The sequence below is a fragment of the Gastrolobium bilobum genome, unplaced genomic scaffold (assembly GCF_033153095.1).
Source record: "Gastrolobium bilobum isolate Gb01-03AN ecotype WA unplaced genomic scaffold, APGP_CSIRO_Gbil_v1 utg1162, whole genome shotgun sequence".
NCBI classification, from domain to species: domain Eukaryota; kingdom Viridiplantae; phylum Streptophyta; class Magnoliopsida; order Fabales; family Fabaceae; genus Gastrolobium; species Gastrolobium bilobum.
The window spans coordinates 305,489-326,421 of record NW_026898943.1 but is presented as its reverse complement, the minus strand read 5'-3'; the positions used below and the strand labels follow the sequence as shown (position 1 = coordinate 326,421).

Here is a 20,933-nt window from a genome sequence, read left to right as displayed (position 1 = left end):
TGAAAATAAATGGGTATGGAGAGAGAGAGAGAGAGTGTGGATTCACTGAGAAGTGTTTCTTAGTCAATAACTAAATGACTTGGTAGGGCTTTGTGGCCTAGCTGATGCTTAGAATAGAATTGGTGTCTGACAAAAGATGAAAAACAACAAAGTGTGAGCAAAAGGTAGAAAGAAGAGATCCTTTTCATTCTTTTTGAGAGAGAGAGAGAAAGAGAAAGAGAAAGAGAAAGAGAAATTTACAAGTATTTGATGAGTGGGAGCAGGCGTGCCAAACTGCCAATTGGGTATAGAGAGAGAGAGAGTAAAGCTGCCGGCGTGGATCATCTTCATCAAACCCACTATCATCATTCATCTCTCATCAGCAAAACCCACTCACGTTACTTGCCTCCTAATCCCTCTCCAAACCCTGCCAAAATTCCAACCAACTTTTTTCCCTTTTCTATTCTATTCTATTTACAAAAACCCACACATCATTATGTCATATATATAATAATATTCTCTTCTAATACCAAAATGCACTCCTTCTCAAAGTTCTAGGGCATGCCTTCTTACTTTTTCTGCACTCCTATTTGATGGTTTATAAGCACGCACTAATTACTAGCACCCAAACTCTAGCTAGCTAGGCCATTTCTTTGAACTTCGAAGACCAAACCCAACCATTGCTCTCATCCCATGTCCTACTCCTCAAATATTTATTTTTATATATATATATATAATGATTGCTGCCAAAAACTCTGCTCAACTTTCCGTTGGTCTAACTCAGTCTACAACCCCTTAATTAATCTTTGTTAGGTATTAGAATAAAATTACTTCCCCATTTGTTGCCCGGACTAGACTACCCTCCTTACATATTGATGTCCCAATTATTATTATTATTTATTTATTTTAAAACCAAGTCTCTGATTGTTGTATATATAGTTTGGAGGGGTTTTCAGTATGTCTGCTTTTTTAGTAGTCATTGTAATTATTATTATAGAGTGCGGTTGCCGTATAGCTATTGTTTCTTAAATAGGCCAATTGATTATTGATTAGAGGGGAACGTGTTTGGAAACGTACACGGGCTCTTTGTTTTTCTTGTTCAATAATCTCTTACAATTACGTTTAATTATAAACATGTTACAACCGGACAAAACATTATATACTCTATTCGCTCGCTAAATATTATCTTATTTTATCTGTTTTAAAGTGAGTCTAGTCTTTTTTTATTTTTCCTTTTTCTAAGCCATTACTCCCAGACAGGATGAGACATGTTATTAGCCATATTGAAATATCAATGACCGTATATACAAATGGGAAAGGTGGTTTCGTGATCAGCTTTTTCTTTTTCTTTTTTTTTTCTTTTGTTGTTTCCCCTAATTGTGGAGGTGAGGAGTGATAGTGAAAGGGATCCATCTTTTGCTTTCAAGTTCAACCAAGATAGTGAAAACTTCCCAATTTGCACCCATTACCAGAGCTATATATTAGATTTAGTTTATGAATTTAGCCACAAATAATAGAAATTCAATACCCTTCTCTACCCTGTCAACAAATGAATAAATAAAGCAAATAAGACATGGACGTGTACCACTTAATTTTGGCGACTTTTCTTCTTTCTTTTTCCTACACGTTGAGGTGAGCCCCATATCCCCATTTTAAATTATATTGAAAGCTATTACATTTTTAAGAAAGGATATAGTTGACGTATCAACTGCTTCAATTATATATAATACTAGACAATTTCTTTTGGAGTGTAGATAGATAAAAAAAAATTTGTTATTTTACTTCTAGTATAGTACGTCATTTTCATAATTAGTAATTTACTTCTTTCATTTTATAATTAATAAATTGAATTTCGTAAAATAGAAACAAGGACATAAACTACTCTTTATTTGTTAAAGTGATGTAACGGACCGACCATCTTTACTTAATCATTTCTTAAGATATATGTGAGTGAGTTTATTTTACTCTCGATCAGTAGCAATTGTTCCCTTTATGCTTTCGAAAGACAAATTTTATAGTGTATCGATATTGTTCTTGTTGAAATAGTGTAACACGCGGCACACTCTACACAACAAATTTTAAATCTCAATTTTAACAAAACAATAAAAAATAAAATAAAAATGAAAGTGACAAAACCATATACAATCTTTAAAGCTAGTGTTTAGTTTAACACCATAAAGTTTTTTGGTAGATAATTCAACACTACAATATAAAGTAACATTTGAGTGTTACTCTTAAACTTGTATCAATTTGCACTTAAAATTTACGGCCTACAGCATGCCACATAAGCATTGTACGGATACAAAATGTTGACTTATCTCTCTGTAAAACTAACCATTCCAAAAAGTTGATATAAAGAATTGTTGAGAATGACTCTTATTTTGCATCTAGTCGATAATTTATGTTTTTTGTGCTTGTAAATGTCTAGAGCTGCTTACCGTTTATTTAATAATTTGGGGTTGCTCTTACGAAATTATATTTCCTAATGTGTTTGTGGGTTATGTATTGTATAAATAATTATATTATGTTATTTGATATATATTGGATAAATTAAACTGATTAAACAAAGATGTCCAAATAGATTCCTAAGTAAGTGTGGGACAAATGGGTGGATATAAGTGTTGGATCAATTAGGTATAATGGGAGTTTACTGGCCCAAAAATTAAAAAAAAATACTATAAAAGGTTATGGTCCCCAATATGTCAAATAGTAACCCTAGTTTCTCTTCCTCATAAAGGGAGAGACAACACACTAAAGAATAAGGATTAAGGTTATTTGACTGAGGAAGATCGCATATCTCAAAGGTGAAGATCGAAGTTATTCTGCTGCTATTGAGACATGTATGCTTCCATCTTTTTGTTAATATTCCTTTACGATTTGGTACGATGGATCTTGGTTTGTTGGTGATGGTTATCATCATAAGGTTAAGAGGAATTATTATTCCAACAATTGGTATCAGAGTCATCATCATATTGAATCACGAGGGAATTAAGTTTTGTGATTTTTATATATGATGAATCATGAAAATTTTTGTTTTATTGTCTCTTGGCATAAATTTTTTTGAACTTGGGTTTCATCTCATGTATTTTGTATTAGCTATGTAGTGTTATTTTTGTTTGACTTTGGAACAAAAGTTGCAATCTTTTGAAAATCTAGGATTCTCAGTTTAATGAGGGTTTATTATTTAAACTTTTGAATCTGTATAAAGATGTAATATTTGATATTCTTTGTTAAAAGCTAAATATAATTTTTTTTGGGGTATTGTGCATCATTTTCAAGCTTTCATTTGAAAAGACTTACCTGTGCATCGACTGTGCATCATTTTTAAGCCTTATAATGAAAAGGTATTTATTGTTATTGATATAGTATATATGTATGTACATTGAGGATTGATAAAGAATAATTTTCTTTATTGTTGTTATTTTATTTTTAAATGGGTTTATTATCCAAAGTTTCTATTTGAAATTGAATATGATAGATTTGTTAGCCGCCAAAGTGGCCATATTTATAAAGGTTAATTTGATTTCAAATAGATTGATCATATAAATATATATTATTTATGCGAATAATTATCGGCCCAAAAGAAGGTAGTTGTTTGGCCAAATAATATATGTTGTATGATCATGTGTGTGTTTGTTGCTTATACAGATAATAGTCGGTCCAAAGGAAGATTATTATTTGGCCAAGTAATGGACATACCTGTGGTAATAAATATGTGACAATTATTAAGGTTTCACCATGTGAGTCATAGTCGGCCCAAAGGAAGGTTATGGTTTGACAGGAGTTATTGACAATTTTTTATTACTTCATTGAGAGTACTACTTACAAGTTGATATTTTTGTCCAAAGAATGTCAATGTTGTGCTAGGTATCTTGTAAATAAACTCATTTGACTTCAGATTATTTGTCAATATCATGCATGTAACATGATTATGATGGTGTTTAAATATATACATGATATGACTATTATGAGTATGTTATCTTATTCCGTTCTCTTTACAGTTTCTGCTACTTCTGCTAACTTTGTTGCTCAAGTGAATATGATTCCCATGCTTAATGGGGTGAATTTCAAGATTTAGAAAGAGCATGTGGAAATTGTTCTCGGCTGCATGGATTTAGACAATGTACTAAGGACTGAGAAACCCAGTTCTACTTCAGAAAATCTGAATACTGATAAGGTTGAGAAGTGGGAACGCTTAAATTGCATGTGTCTGATGATCATGAAACACTTTATTCTGGAGGCGTTTAGGGGCTCGATAGTTGAGACTACTGATGCCAAGATGTTTCTGAAGGAACTCGAGCAATACTTTGCTCGAAATGAAAGAGACCGAAATGGGTCAAACCTTATCCAAACTCATTAATATGGGGTATAATGGAAAAGGAAACATAAGGGAGTACATTATGGAAATGTTTAACCTTGCTGAAAAACTAAAGGCATTAAAGTTAGAGCTGCCATCTGAGTTGCTCACGCACTTAGTTATAATCTCTTTTTCTGCACAATACGGTCAGCTATAACACCTAAAGGGAAAAATGGACTTTTAATGAGCTTATTGCTCATTGTGTGCAAGAAAAAAAGTTACAGCGAGAAAAGACTGATAGTGCTCACTTGGCATCAACTTCTCAAGGCAAGAAAAGAAGAGAGCTAAGGATAATGCAGAAGCTTTGCCCGTGCAAAAGAAACAAAAGAAGCTGGATCAGGAATTCACTTACTTCTTTTGTAGGAAATTTGGACACATTGAGAAAGAGTGTTCCAAATATTTGGCATGGCGCATAAAGAAGGGTATAACTCTCACTTTTGTTTGTTCTGAAATTAATTTAGCTTTTGTGCCTGTTGATACTTGGTAGGTAGATTCTGGTGCTACTACTCACATAAGTATGACTATATAGGGTTGCCTACGTAGCCAACCGCCAAGTGATGTTGAGAGATATATCTCTGTGGGCGATGGCAAGAAGATTGTAGTTCAAGCTATAGGGAATTTTAGATTATTGTTAAAGACTAGTGTTTATTTGGATTTGACTGAGACATTTGTTGTAGCGTCATTTAGACGAAACTTAATTTTTATTTCAAGTTTGGACAAATCTGGTTATTCTTGTTCATTTGGAAATACTAAAGTTTGTCTTTCTCTTAATTCGAATATTATTGGTATTGGTTCTTTGATTATTAATCTTTACATGCTTGATACTGTTGCTACTGATAATGAAATAATGCACTTAAGTGCACAAGGTACAAAACAAAAATTAAATGAGAATTCTGACATTCTGTGGCACAAGAGTTTAGGTCATATCTCTAAATAGAGAGTTCAGAGGCTTGTGAATGATGGAATTCTTGAACGCCTTAATCGGGATGCTTTTGAGGTGTGCATTGAATGCATAAAAGGGAAAAGACAAACATAAGGAAAATAGGTTCCAATAGGGCATCAGACGTCTTAGAACTGATTCATACGGATATTTGTGGACCATTCCCTATAGCTTCTTGGAATGGTCAACAATACTTTATCACGTTCATAGATGACTAATCAAGATTTGGCTACCTATATTTGATTAGTGAGAAATCACAATCATTGGACGTGTTCAAAGAATTTAATGTTGAAGGTTAACTTCAACTAGGCAAGAAAATTAAGGCCATAAGATCTGATCGTGGTGGTGAATACTATGGTAGATCTGATGGCTCAGGTGAACAACGCCCAGGGCCCTTTGTGGTCTTCCTAAAGGAGTGTGAAATCATCCCACAATACACAATGCCAGACAAACGTAGCATGAATGGTGTTACGAAAAGGCGAAACAGGACTCTTAAGGACATGGTGAGGAGTATGCTTAGCCATTCTTCTTTACCATAATCACTTTGGGGAGAAGCACTAAAGACTACAGTTTATATCCTTAACAGGGTTCCAAGCAAAGCAGTGACAAAAACCCTTATGAGCTATGGACTGGCAAGAAACCTAGCATAAGTGTAACATCCCGGGCGCTGACGAGGGCGGGGAGTGATCGCCGGTGCGAAAGGGCGTGGACAAGGAGCGGCTCCTGACAGGCTTCGAGCGACAGGGGTACATGAATGAATCAAATCAACACCCAAACGAGAAGGATTCCAGATACTGTGTTGGTATGGGACGGTACAGTTAGGAATAACTTATAAGAATTAATTGGTACTACCTATACTAACAAGATGCATCTGCTTTTCGGTAGCTCAGAACGGAAGAACTCCATAGTTAAGCGTGCTTGACTTGGAGCAATTCTGGGATGGGTGACCTCCTAAGAAGTTTTCCCAGAAAGTGTGCGAGTGAGGAAAAAGCACACTGAAAAGTCTCGTGTTAGTATGTAGGGATAGTCGTTGATTCTTGAAGCGGTCGGGTGTTACAAGTGGTATCAGAGCAGGGCCTCTCATCCAGTACGGTGTGGTTCGAGGACGAACCAGGCGGAAGATGGTGGGCATGTAACATCCCGAGCGCTGACGAGGGCGGGGAGTGATCGCCGGTGCAAAGAGGCACGGACAAGGAGCGGCTCCTGACAGGCTTCCAGCGGGGGGTTACATGCATGAATGAATCGAATCGACAGCCGAAAGAAAGGGATTCCAAAGGTTGTGCAGGTATGAGACTGCACAGTTTGGGATAGCTTATAAGAATTAATTGGTACTACCTATGCTAACAAGATGCATCTGCTTTTCGGTAGCCCGGATCGGAAGAACTCCACAGTTAAGCGTGCTTGACTTGGAGCAATTCTAGGATGGGTGACCTCCTGGAAAGTTTTCCCGAGAAGTGTGCGAGTGGGGAAAAAACACACTGAAAAGTCTCGTGTTAGTATGTGGGGATAGTCATTGATTCATGAAGCGTTCGGGCCTTACAATAAGGCATTTACACATTTGGGGTTGTCCAGCTGAAGCAAGGCCTTATAGGCCAAATGAAAGAAAGTTGGACTCAAGAACAATTAATTATAAGGTACTTGTTCATGACATTGTTATGGAATAAGCTTCAATTCCTAACATTAGTTTGGGTCAAGACAACAATGAACCACCTCATTTGCCACATGAAAAACAAACTCAAGAAGTGCCATCAAGGAGATCCATTAGAGAAAGGAGAAACGCAATCCCAGATGATTATGTTGTGTTTCTTTAAGAGCATGAAAATATTTTAGGCTTGAAGGAAGATGATCTAATCAACTTCCAACAAGTCTTAGAAAGCTCTGATGCTCATAAATTGATTAATGTCATAAAAGATGAGATGAAGTCTATGAACGATAATGACGTTTGGGATCTTGTTGAGTTACCTAAAGGTGCAAAACCTATTAGTTGTAAATGGATATTTAAAACCAAAAGGGATTCCAAGGGCAACATCGAAAGATATAAGGCACGTCTAGTTGCTAGAGGTTTCACTTAGAAGGAAGACATAGACTATAAAGAGACCTTCTCTCCAGTTTCTACGAAGGACTCTTTTAGGACTATAATGGCACTTGTGGCTCATTTGGATTTGGAGCTACATCTGATGGATGTAAAAACAATGTTTCTCAATGGTAACATTGATGAGACCATTTATATAGTGCAACAAGAAAACTTTGTATTTGGAGATTCAAAGTCTATGGTTTGCAAATTAAAGAAGTCCATTTATGGCCTAAAGCAAGCTTCTCGTCAATGGTATCACAAGTTTCATCAGGTTATCATCTCCTAAGGCTTTGAGGTGAACTTGGTAGAAGATTGTGTATAGTATAAGTTCAGTGGGAGTAAGTTCATATTCCTGATACTATATGTTGATGATATACTTGCCAGCAGGCAGCAGCGATATAGGCTTATTGCATAAAACCAAGAAATTTCTCACTAAATTTTTTGAGATGAAAGATCTTGGCGATGCATATTTTGTCTTAGGAATACAGATATTTAGAGATCGCTCTCAAGGTATCTTACGGTTATCACAAAAAACCTATATTGAAAAGATTCCTGATAGATTTGGCATGAAAGATTGTACATCAAGAGACACGCTCATATCTAAAGGAGACAAGTTTAGTATCGGTCAATGCCCCAAAGGTAAGCTTAAGATGATGGAAATGACAAAGGTACCTTATATTTCGGCAATAGGAAGCCTTATGTCTGCCCAGGTTTATACTCGCCATGATATAACATTTATAGTGGGAGTATTAGGTAGGTACTTGAGCAATCCAGGAGTGGATCATTGGAAAGCAGCCAATAGGGTTATGTGATATTTAAAGAGAACAAAAGATTACATGCTCACATATCGGAGGTCAGATGAATTAGAGATTAGTGGATATTCTAACTCTGATTTTGATGGATGTCAAGACGGTAAAAGATCCACGTCATATGGCCGCTGAATTTATAGCTTGTTTTAAGGCGTCCAACCATGGGGTATGGCTGCTAAATTTTGTCACAGGGTTGCGTATAGTAAGTGGTATTGAAAAGCCACTAAAGATTTATTGTGACAATAAGTCAGCAGTGTTGTACTCCAACAATACCATAAGCTCTTCAAAATTGAAGCACATCGATATAAAGTTTCTGGTTGTTAAAGAAAGAGTTCAGAGTGGTCAGATTTCCATAGAACACATAGGGACGAACTCCATGCTTGCGAATCCGTTTACTAAAGGCTTAGTGCCTAAGGTTTTTCACGAGCATACTGCTCATATGGGTGTTGATTAGTTTGATAACATTATGGTTTAATTGGAGTTCTTTATGTTGGTGTTCTATGTAAAAACATTTATATGTTTGTTTTTTGCAAAATAAAGATTTTGATGTTATTTTCCCTCTGATTGTGTATATTTTGTGCTTGTGTTTATGCAGAAAATTAAGGACTGATCTCATAAGGACTAAAGTAGGACCAGTTGGAAATAGGCATGGTGGAGATCACATTGCATGTAATTTCCATGCCACTTATCCATACTTGATCTATGTCATTGGATATATTGGTGTAATGACCATGGAAGGTTTAGTTATGCTTGACAGTGACAAAAGCCACCATGATCTCATATTAATATAGGAGATGGACCAGATTGTATCTAAGGAGGAATCTAAGGATAAATAGCATACAATTGCGTACTAAGGATACATGATATAATTATCTCAGGTCAATGTGTAGCCCAAGTGAGAGATTGTTAGGAAATTATATTTCCTAATATGTTTGTGGGCTACATATTGTATAAATACTTATATTATGCTATTTAATATATATTGGGTAAATTAAAGTGATCAAATAAAGATGCCCAATAGATTCCTAAGTAAGTGTGGGATAAATGGATGGATACCAGTGTTGGACCAACTAGGTATAATGGGAGTTTACCTGCTCAACAATAAAGAAAAACACTATAAAGGATTATGATCCCCGATATGTTAAATAACAACCCTAGCTTTTCTTCCTTATCAATAGAGAGATAACACACTAAAGAATAAGGATTAGGGTAATTTGACTGAGGAAGATTGCATACCCCAAAGGTGAAGATTGAAGTTATTCCGCTGCTATGGAGACATGTATGCCTCTATCTTTCTGTTAATATTCCTTTATGATTTGGTATGATGGATATTAGTTTGTTGGTGATGGTTATCACCATAAAGTTAAGAGGAATTATTATTACAAGATACAACAAAACATATTCTTAGAAGTGAGTCATGGTAGCAGTTCAAAGTTATGAAAAGTAGCATTTTGCGTTTTAGAAAAATAACCTTTGATTGCTCTTTGGATTATATCTTCCAAAATATTTCGAGTCTTGATAAGAAACACTTGTAAAAAAAGTAGACTAGATTTTTCTAACAATGCTCATTTGCTTAAAATAGAAAAGAAATTAAGTTATGGTATATAAAGTTGCCTATGTACTCCGGGGAGTACATTCCTCTCTTTTTGTACTGCTCGGAGTATATAAGCAAGTTTTTAAGAGTTTGTAAATAAAATTTTTGTAAATATAATATTGGAAAAACGTTTGTCCTTTTAAAGGATATAACATGGTGTCATTTTAGATCATAACCGTTAATTTCTGTCAATTAACGATTATAATTTATTAGGCCAAACTTATTATTAATCATTAATTGACAGAAATCAACGGTTAAAATATAAAATAACACGATGTTATATCCTTTAAAAGGATAAAAAAAAATTTCCCATATAACATTTTTCTGTAAAGTTAGCTTTTTGAAACCAGAAAGTAATAATGATTGATTATTAAAGGCCGAGTGTTTCGTCCCAAAAGAGGTTTGAGGCAAGGAGACCCATTATCTCCCTATCTCTTTGTCCTCTGTATAGAAAGATTGGCTCATCTTATCAACCAGACTGTGGAGCAAAAAAGTTGGAAGCCGATGGTGATCAAAAAGGGAGGCCCGCCAATCTTCCATTTATTTTTTGCTGATGATCTTCTTTTGTTTGCAGAAGCTACTCAGGAGCAAGTCACTGTAATACAACATATTCTTCATACTTTTTGCAGTTCCTCAGGGCAGAAAGTTAACCAGGGAAAAACTAGAGTCTATTTTTCTCGTAATGTGGGGCACACTAAAGCAAGAGAGCTTAGTCATCATCTAGGATTCTCTCTTACTGCAGATCTTGGCCGATATTTGGGTATCCCCCTACATCACAAGAGGGTGGGCAGATCATCATTTTCCTATGTGTTGGATCGCCTTCATTCTAAAATGAGTACTTGGAGTCATGCCAGTTTGTCCCTTGCTGGTCGAGTAACATTATCCAAAGCAGTGTTGACTGCTATTCCATCCTACCCGATGCAGGTTAGTATATTTCCTCATTCCACTTGTGATGAGATTGATGCGAAGATCCGAAGCTTTGTTTGGGGTTCTTCTTCCACGACCAGGCATCCTCATCTTGTTGATTGGAATCAAGTTTGCTTGGATAAAAGTCATGGTGGGCTGGGATTGCGTAATATGAGAAAGATGAATTCGGCTTTTATCATTAAGGTTGGATTTAATCTTCTCACTTATCCTGATACTTTATGGTCCAGGGTTCTTCGTGCAAAGTATAAAGTTGAGGAAGGTATGACGCCCCATATTAATGCGCCAAACAACAGTTCTCGGTTGTGGAAGGGAATCAAGCGTCATTGGGACATTATCTTAGACCACAGTCGAGTCTTAATTGGTGATGGTAGATCCACTATGTTTTGGTTTGATAACTGGCTTCCTGAATGTGGCCCTCTGATTACCTATGCTCAATCTCATGTTTCTGATGCTGATCGATTGCATTATGTGACAGACTATGTGGATGTGTCGGGTTATTGGAAATGGGATTCTTTGCATCATCTGTTTCCTGCTTGCATCATCCAGCGGCTCATGAATTTTCTTCCCCCCTCTGATCAAGATGGTAAGGACCACATCATTTGGAGCAAGACATCAGATGGGATTTTCACTCTAAAGTCAGCTTATGATTTGGTAAATAACAACACAGCTACAGCTCTAGCTTATCAATGGGACAATATCTGGAGGTGGATGGGACCAGAACGAATACGTATGTTCCTTTGGTTGTTGGTTGGAGAAAAGTTGTTGACTAATAGTCGGAGGCTTCAACGTCACATGACCTCTTCGGGTGTTTGCCCTAGATGTAATATCTCTTGTGAAACTAATCTCCACGCTATCCGGGATTGCCCTCAGTCAAAAGAGGTTTGGAGGTTGGTGGTTCATCAAACCAGTTGGCAGGTATTCTTCTCGCTTAATCTGCATGACTGGATCTTCTCTAACTTAAAAAATTGTAGAAGCTTGGCAATGGACGATGATTGGCCTTTGACTTTTGGGATATTAGCGTGGAGCATTTGGAGGAGCAGAAACACTTGGGTTTTTGAAGGAAAAATCAATAATGCTTACACAATTGCCCACTCAGCCTTGGGGTATAGCAATTGTGTCAAGCATACAGCTACCACTCTCCATGCAGCAGGTCTTCAACCGAGAAAAAGTGTAGAGAAGATGATAGCTTGGTCTTGTCCTCCGTTAGGATGGGTTAAACTTAATGTTGATGGGGCTAGAGCTGGTAATGGGAACAGATCAGGATGTGGTGGTGTTATTCGTGACCCGTCCGGAGCTTGGATTATCGGTTTCTGCAAGAGTTTGGGGCCAGGTACTGTTTTGCATGCAGAATTATGGGCTTGTTTGGAAGGTTTGCGTTTAGCTTGGGAAAAAGGATTTAGAAAAGTGTGGCTGGAAGGAGATTCCCTCTCAGCCCAACAGATTATTTCTAATGGGTGTCGTCAGGATCACCCTTCGTCGAGCTTGGTGCAACGTATTAGAGGAATGTTGCAAAGATGCTGGCAGGTCCAGATTTCTCATGTCCATCGTGAAGGAAACAAAGTAGCTGATTTCTTAGCTTCACATGCGTATAGCTTTCCATGGGATGTGCAAGTCTTTGATGACCCTCCTCCTGGCTGTCTTCAAAGTTTATACAGCGACACTGTAGGTGTTCGCTGGGCTAGGTTCTGTACTTAAGCCTTTTTGCTGTGTTTTTCATTTCCTTTATCTTTCAAAAAAATAAAATAATAATTGACTAATTTGTTGTCAGAAATTTAGAGAAGACGAATAATCAATTATCTCATGCAGTAATCAATTATTCTCAATATTCAAAACTTTCTAACAACTAGTAATAGCTAGTTTTCATAGAATACCTTTTTCAAAACACTGGTAATAACTGTTTTATCACTTGGGTTGTGAATATAAGTGAAGTTTGAATTAATCCTTCTTTCACTGAAATCAAGTTTTGAACTCTTCATTATCGATTTCTCTCTATCTCTTCTATTCAAATCAAGTTTCGAGCTATTAATAATCAATATCTCTTTATCTCATTAATTCTTCAAGTTATAATCCATTTTTTCCAGAAAGAATATATATTTTTTATTTATGCTGCAAATGCTTTTAAGAGGGTTGATATTTGATATTCCTTCAAGTGAGATTACGGGTGAGGTATCCTTTTGATTGCGACGCTCAAACACTAAGGACCAGATGAACCAAGAAAAATTAAAGTTTGATTATCTATTTTATTTACTGTTTAATATCTAATGCATATGTTGTTTTACTCAGAGGTTTGATGTTTAATATCTAATGTATATCTAGAGCATTATCAACTAATTCAACTTATATTTAAGTAATTTATATTATTTATAATTATCTAATAAACACCTTTTTCGAATTTCAAGCCATAGTTGCTTTGATTATTAGTGCCTGGCTTGTTTTATTTTTAATTTCTCTTCTTCTTAGCATAAGTTTAATTAAATATATTTTTATAAAAGTTCTTATTATAAAAAGAGCTTTTTTATAATAAAAAAAATTAAAAACTAAAAGTTCCGAAGAATAGTGTTTTTTTAAAGATGTATGCAATTTTTTTTACTCCTCATATTTATTTTACAATTTTGCCTTTATTCTAAACTTGTATTTATAAATTTTAACTTTACCCTAATAATTCATTTTAAGAATAAATTATTGAGATAACTTTATTTTGACGCTTTGTGGTTACATTGTTTAGACCCATTGTAATTACAACATTTAATCACTTGTATCACATATACGCACCCTTACGGTCTTAATTATATATATGGGATTATGTTTCTCATTTTGTAGGAGATAATTTTATCTCCTACATACACATAAAAGTATGTGAAGCCCATATTTTTTGTCTCTCTCGTTTCTTCACATGACCCCACACACTTTTATGTGTGTGTAGAAGATAAAATTATCTCCTATAACATGAGAAATATTAAACTCTCTCTCTATATATATACATTGATAAGATCCTTTGATACCGATTTCAAATATCAAACTTAGAAGTTTGACACCAAATTCTACGGTTGACTTCCGCCAATCGACGGTTATAATTTATTGAGAATAACTAAATAATTAATAAGTTTGACCCAATAAATTATAACCATCAGATTGGCATAAATCAACACTCAGAATTTGGTGTCAAAGGATTATAAATGTATCATATAGTGTTCAATTCATGATAAAAAAATAGAAAAATATTTCTGCATTTACTGCAGATAAGTTATCTGTATTTACTTCTAAAACGACTTCGTTTTGGGATTGAAATATTAAAAAATTATAATTATAAAGACTATAATAACCCTGAAATCAATTAAAATTATAAAAACACCATGATTTCCGCCCCAAAACAATGTCGTATTGGGTTTACTGTATCTGCAGTAACTGCAGAAAAAGTGAACTCTAAAAATAAATATATTTTTTTGGTAATCATAAAAATAAATTATTTATTTATTTTATTTGAATTAAATTCATTAGATGATGCGCATTTATTTTTATTGTAAAATAATATAAAAGTCAAATATCATTATTTATTTACTTATTTTATATTGTCATAATATTTTTAAAAAATTAAAATAAATAATTTTTTTAGTAATCAAATAAATAAATAATTTATTTAACTAATACATCTTTAATTTATCTTGAATAATATTCTTAATTTTAAATATATATTTTTGGCTAATTAAAAAAATCATCTTAAATTTTTAAAATAAATGACTTTAATTTTTTTAATTTAATCGTTAATAATTAATTTTATTAAAAGATTATTTGATAATATTAGAATTATATAAAATAAAAGTTAGAAAAAATAAAGAATTTTTATATTTATAAGACTATCGGGTTCTATCCAACAACAACAACAAAATCATCAGGATCTAAATGATATATTTTTATTATCACAATGGGTGTAAGTAAAAGTTTAAAATTACAAGGAGTTAAATGATAAACTTATTTAATCACAATGAGTATAAATGATAAGTTTGAAATTACAAGGGATTAAGTAAAATATCATTAAATCACAAAAGGTGAAAATAAAGTTTTTCTTAAATTATTTTATTTTTCTTCCTTCAAAATTATCAGAACATGTTATATAATCACGGAACAATTTTTAACTGTTTTTTAAACTCTCTTTTTTAACTTTAGCTTAAAAAAAAAAAAAAAAGTTACCCTTGCCGTATGTGATGCGTAGAGAAAATCTCCTATAAATCTAACATGGAACATAATATCCATTTGATTGTTCTCCATAACATGTGCATAAAATCATTATTCACTTTAGCAGTAGTTTCATGTTCTATACTATGAAGCCAGATGTAGCCATGAGTCATGGCAAAAGTAAATATATAAAAAAAAAAAATCATTATAATCTGTTCTCATTTAGTACACCAAAAACCCTAGCACTAGGCTAGCTGTCATGAAGTACTCTTGTGAAGGACAACCTTAGCTGAATTTTTAGCCTTCACGCCAGACAACTGAGCATGAAGGAATAAGTAAATTCCCTGCAAGCAAAAGTTGATCGGATTGACAAACGCCTCAGAAAGGGAGGAACAGAGCGGTTAAAAGAATTACATAGGGGAAAACTTAAATCTCTGCCATCGAATAAAGTTGTAAAATTTCTAATACTATTTGGAAAGCCAGTCCATCAATCAAATCCATAAGCAAATTCTGAAATTCTGACAAGGCAGCAACGAAACATGAGTGGAACCTGAGAGAGAGAGAGAGAGGGAGAGAGAGGGGAGGGAAGACATGCTTGAGACAAAATGATTCTATTCTTCCATTCCAATACTCAATGTACAAATCCTGAATGGCGTGAGAAATGTTCCCAATGCAAAAAAATTGCAACAAGATAAGTTTACACTTTTTTTTTTCACAAGGTACGAAATTGGGATTGTCACCATGCAGAAAAATCTTTAAATTCACTACTGGCAACTTCCACTTTTCTTTTCTTTCCTACAACGGCAGTACCGGTGTGAACAGTATCAGATTCAGCTGGAGCATTCCTAGCTTTCAAGTACTTCCCAACACCACCGCCAACCCCCGTACCTCCAGATTCAGAAATTCCAGCGCCAGGATTGCTATACCATGAGCCAACCTTATCCTGAAAGGTAAGCCAAAAAACAAAAATCTACAGAATTAGTTAAAAAAAACCTTACATAAGTGAAAAAAGAAAGAGTAAGAGTTATCTCAAAGAATATTGAACAAACATTATCTTCATCATTCTTCTCTTTGGCATTATCCTGCTCTTCTTCCTCATCTGGTTCAGTGTAAGGATTGACAAAAATCGTGACACTTGTTATCTTGATTTCTTCCTGCAACACAAAATATATAGAACATAATGCATTGTTTGAAGTGGCAGCAGCATAGCACGCTTGATAATGGATAATGGATCAATCAGAAGGCATCAAATGCCCCAGCAAGCATTGTTATTTAATATATCAACTCTTCAAACCAGTGAAAACTTGCCTCCATTTAACAAACAAGCTCTTGAGGCACAATGAGACACAAAAAGCATGAGTTATACATTGATATTAGTACCCACATTGAAAATTTATGCATGAAACTAAAAGCCCAAACTAGCTCGACAGATGCAAAGGTAAAGAACATATTTATGCAAAAGATAACAAAATATGCATAACGCAGAAGAATCTACTTTTTCTAAAGCAGATCCATGTTTAATGATCATATGTTTGTAATTACCCAGGTTGAATCTTTATGCATTTGAGAAGAATTAAGCTAAAAAAAGGGGAGACAATCTATTGCATCAACAGTCAAAAGAATAAATGACTCACAAGAGGTCGGTCATCATCATCAACTGGAACCTTTTCCATTGCTGCTAGTGTAGTCAAGCCACCGACAACTCCTCCAAAAACTGTATGTTTGAAGTTTAAATGATTTGCAGACTTGTACAGGATGAAAAACTGGGAACCATTAGTGTGTGGGCCACTGTTTGCCATGCTAACCACACCCCTTCCAGAGTGAATTAATTTGGAGTTAAGTTCATCTTTGAAAGGCTTTCCCCATATTGATTCACCTCCTTTACCAGTACCAGTCGGATCACCGCCTTGAATCATAAAATTCCTGCATAAAATGGATAATACGACATCATAAATGTGAGGTTTAATTTACTCCAGGGTGAAAGACTTTCTCCCTGGTATAAATACACAATTTTCACAAAAGGTTGTCATCATATACCTAATGTTTCTATGAAAAGAAACCCCATTATAATATCCACGTTCACAAAGCGTGATAAAATTCTCACATGTCCTGGGTGTTATATCACAATGCAGCTCAATGTTCAGATCACCGTGTGTTGTACGCAGTTGTACATATCCCTTCTTCTTTGGATTCTTCTCAACTTTCACATATTCAAATTCATTTTTTGTAACTGGATCAAATGATGTTGAAGTGAAAGACCGGGAAGCAGCACCAGTAGTAAAACGGCTTTTCACCTGAAATAGGGGACTTCATTAGAAGTTGATAATACATAGAATAGTGATTAATGGCCCTCTGTTCATATAGTACATAGAAAGGATGATTTAATTATGCATGGGAGCTCCCAATATATATTACTTGGTTAAAAAGAGGTTACTACTAGGAAACTCACCATCTTTGCATTCACTGGCGCCCTGTCACCAGCTACGTGCATAGCTATTCTAGCAGCAGTTTTATCACCTGATGAGGCTTTAGCAGCGGCTGCACTTCTCCCATGTACTGAAGCAGATGCAGCATCTACAATACTAAATGCCTGAGGAGCTTTGACCTCTCCATTTTGATTTGATTTGGAATCTTCTTTAACAAGTGACCTTGCAGCTAAGATGGCAGCAAGTGCAGCAGCCCTTTCTTTTTGTGCCTTGCCACCACCTCCCCCATGCATCGCAGTTTCCTTTCCTTTCTCAGTTCCAAGCTCCTGAAGCATTTGCTTGATATCTCCCGACATGTTTATGTTATAGGTTGGATCTGAACCCATTCTCTGTAGTTCTGAGAACAGAAAACTGAATGTGTCATAACTAATACTAATAACAACAACAAAAGCAGCAACATCAAGACCAACAAGAGATTTATAGCTGACAAAAGATGGAGGAGCTGCAGGCTGTAGCATACCTTCATCATCAACTTTCAAACTATTTTTAACATGATCAAAATCCAAAAGAACCTTGCTGTCAAGTGCATTAGGATTCTGCAAAGAGTACATGCACAAACGTCAACATGATATAAAGCAAGCCAATAAAAGATAAAGGAATGAAGAAAATGTTCTCATTCAAAGCCAACTTACCTGAATTGTTATAAGGTCATCCTTGGTGAATGCCTCATCAGTGAGGAGCTCTTTCCAGTTTTTCGTCTTGATGTTTAATTCTTTAACGGCCTATTTTCCAATAACATATATAAATATAAATACCATCAACACAAGTAAATTAGCATTATTAACACTAAGGATCCAGGAACAAACCTCATAGCAGAACACATTTCCTGTGGTCTTCACAGCCACAATATGTGTAAATTCAGTGAAAACTTTGTTTAGCACTGGACAATGATATTCTCCTGCAGAACATCAAAGAAAGGTTAGTCAATACAAAATGGCTAGTACGCTGGATATATAGAAAACACATGCAGGAAAACCAAAAATGCTAAACCCACCCCCACCCCTTCCCCAAACAATTGAAGAAACTGTATGTAACATAAGAGAACATTGGTTTGAATTTGAACAACGACATGGCTCCACAAGAAAAATATCTACGTAATTTCAGAGAACAAAAAAGTGTGCTTGAACTTTCAATTAATTTCCATTAATGATATATATCTTGTGTAGAAAGTGTGACCTGAAACAAATCCCAGACTTTTGTTATAAACTACATCTTCATAGCTGTACAACAATGCACAATCCTCACAAATATTTATTTCAATCTTCTGACCTTCTGAAACTCCATTGTGTCACAATCAATGCGAGAATAACTAGGCTAGTGAATAATGCTATGGTACCAATAAAGTGACCATAAAATAACAGGTGCACAGCACACCATAGCATTTCCATTTGACACCATGCCAATTGAAAGGCAGAGATATCTCCATTCAAAATGTTGAGGCTTGGAAAACTGAAAGGGTCCAAAACCTACAAATAATCCTCTGCTACGATTGAAGTTAGTAATAGAAAAGTGGCTTCAATTTTCTTCCTTTCTTTTTGGGTGGGTTTCAGGGTGTGACATGTTAGCAAAAGGTATCCTCTGTTTCTCTCCTGATAATACCATCATTTTCTATTCCACAAAAACCTAGGAACCAGAAGTGTTACCGCATTTGGCAAATCTGATGTGGTCTTTTAGAGTGCATGCCTGTTACTAGTGTAAACACTATTTTCATGAAAAATAAGGTAGCATACCCAAACTAATGCAACATTCACTACCCTCTTCCTGCATTAAATTTCATATCTCTTCATCAATGTTACAACAGTATAAGCAATGAAAATCATTCTGAAGAGAAATTAGGGGAAAGATTACCTAGATATTAGTTCAACACACACACACACACAAAAGAACTATGCAAAAATATGAGAAAAACCTTCCATGTAACACAGAATAAGGTCCCTGAGTTCTTTCATTCCATGACAATGTCATTTAATTACATTTGCACATCAACTCCACAAAGTGAAAGAAATAGTTCAAAAGTAAGCCTATTGAATTCACAGTATCACACAGTTAGGTTTATTTACATTGTTTACAAGCAATAATAGCCTAAAATGCAGAGCAGCCAGTTTATCAAGTATCCCCTATATCAGCTCCTCATGAAAACCTACCAAACTAAATAACTAACTACGTCATTACCAAGACTTGACCTAAGAATATTCGGGGTAAAACATTTGAAAAAAGCAACAGTTTTTTCAATGCAACCAAAATTTTTCCTTCATCCACAAACAGAACAGGAGATACTACTGGTGACAGAACCGTTTTGGCCAATGTTACAAGATACAGATACAATTTTTAAGCTTCTAATAATAACAAAATGATTAGGAAAAAAATTCATTCATATTTTAAGGCAGACACCTCTCCAATAGTACAATCAAGTAAATGAAAAATCTCAATGATTATTCAATGTCAACTAATCAAATTTATATTCGGGGACATGCAAGGATTTAAATTAGAGGAGACTACACATGGCGGCAGAGTCTCGTACCAAGAATTAGAAGTGAAGCTAATCAACTAAATCTCAATCCAAAGATTAATTTACAACTGTCAATAAAACTTCCCAATGAAATGAAGCAACAAACTTGAAAGAACAATTTTATTGCAAAAAAGTAAAACCTTCTGAATTCTTGTGGAAATTTAGTGCAATGAGATCCTGCTGCTTAAGGGGAGCTCCAGTGACAGGATGTTTACCATATTTTATAATATAAGGGGTTATGTTCCTGCAGCCAAATTGAAAAGCCAATCTATCAAATAATTGGCAATAAAAGAGGAAAGAAAAAAAAAAGGTAATACTTCAAAATATAAAGTAAATGAGAAAACTTATAACCGTGACTAAATGGATCACAAAGATACTGACATAACATCGAAAACACTGCCATCAGCTGTGCAAACCGGGAACTCAAACGGCGTAAATGTAAGCCTGAATCAAAAAAATAAAAAAAGAATGAAAATTAGAGTGAAAGGAGAAAGCTAAGAGTGAGTTATTAGGATTGAAAGGACATACGCGCAGCAATAGAAAGGAAGACGTTTGAAAGGAGTGCGATTTTCTTTGGATTTGGCTCCTCCCCATTCCGTTGCCCACTCAGTTTTAGTGATGAACATCCTATCCTTGCTGTGTTGCTTCTTCCCCATTGTTAGGGTTCTTCTTAATCACCACCTAGTTGCTTTCTTTAAGCTCCACACACCAAATCTATAAGATTGTGCTTCTGAGAGAGACCAAGCGACTCCAAATTTGTTTATGCTATTCTCGCCTCTGCACAACCGCCTTTCACAGATTCCGCCACTCACAAAACACCGCCGTGCGACGTTCCTGGGCCAGGTTATTTTGGGTCTTTGATTTTTTATTTTATTTTTTAAGAAAAAAGCATTTTCAATTTTTTATTTAATTTTGAAGAAGCTTATGCTTATCATCATTTTATTTGAATTCAAAATAAATTAATTATTGTTGATTTTAAATTAATCTAACCATAATTAAAAAGGCAACAAAAATGTTAAGTCTAAAATGGTGATAAATATAATAATTTCCATTGAATTTAAAGCTAAATTTAATTATAAATTTTT

At 34.9% G+C, this 20,933-nt stretch overlaps 1 protein-coding gene across 1 annotated transcript; it reads right to left on the bottom strand.

Moving 5' to 3' along the window:
- Positions 1-15,387: 15,387 nt before the first annotated feature.
- LOC133285651 (peptidyl-prolyl cis-trans isomerase CYP65) lies at positions 15,388-20,673 on the bottom strand. The gene is made up of 11 exons (XM_061482902.1): positions 20,377-20,673; positions 20,230-20,292; positions 19,989-20,092; positions 18,146-18,237; positions 17,972-18,061; positions 17,800-17,875; positions 17,303-17,676; positions 16,891-17,147; positions 16,488-16,776; positions 15,903-16,007; positions 15,388-15,796 (listed from the first exon to the last, which is right to left on the bottom strand). Exons 1-11 carry the CDS (start codon positions 20,502-20,504, stop codon positions 15,590-15,592), a joined length of 1,785 nt encoding a protein of 594 aa, XP_061338886.1. The 5' UTR covers positions 20,505-20,673; the 3' UTR covers positions 15,388-15,589.
- Between the last annotated feature and the right edge of the window lie 260 nt (positions 20,674-20,933).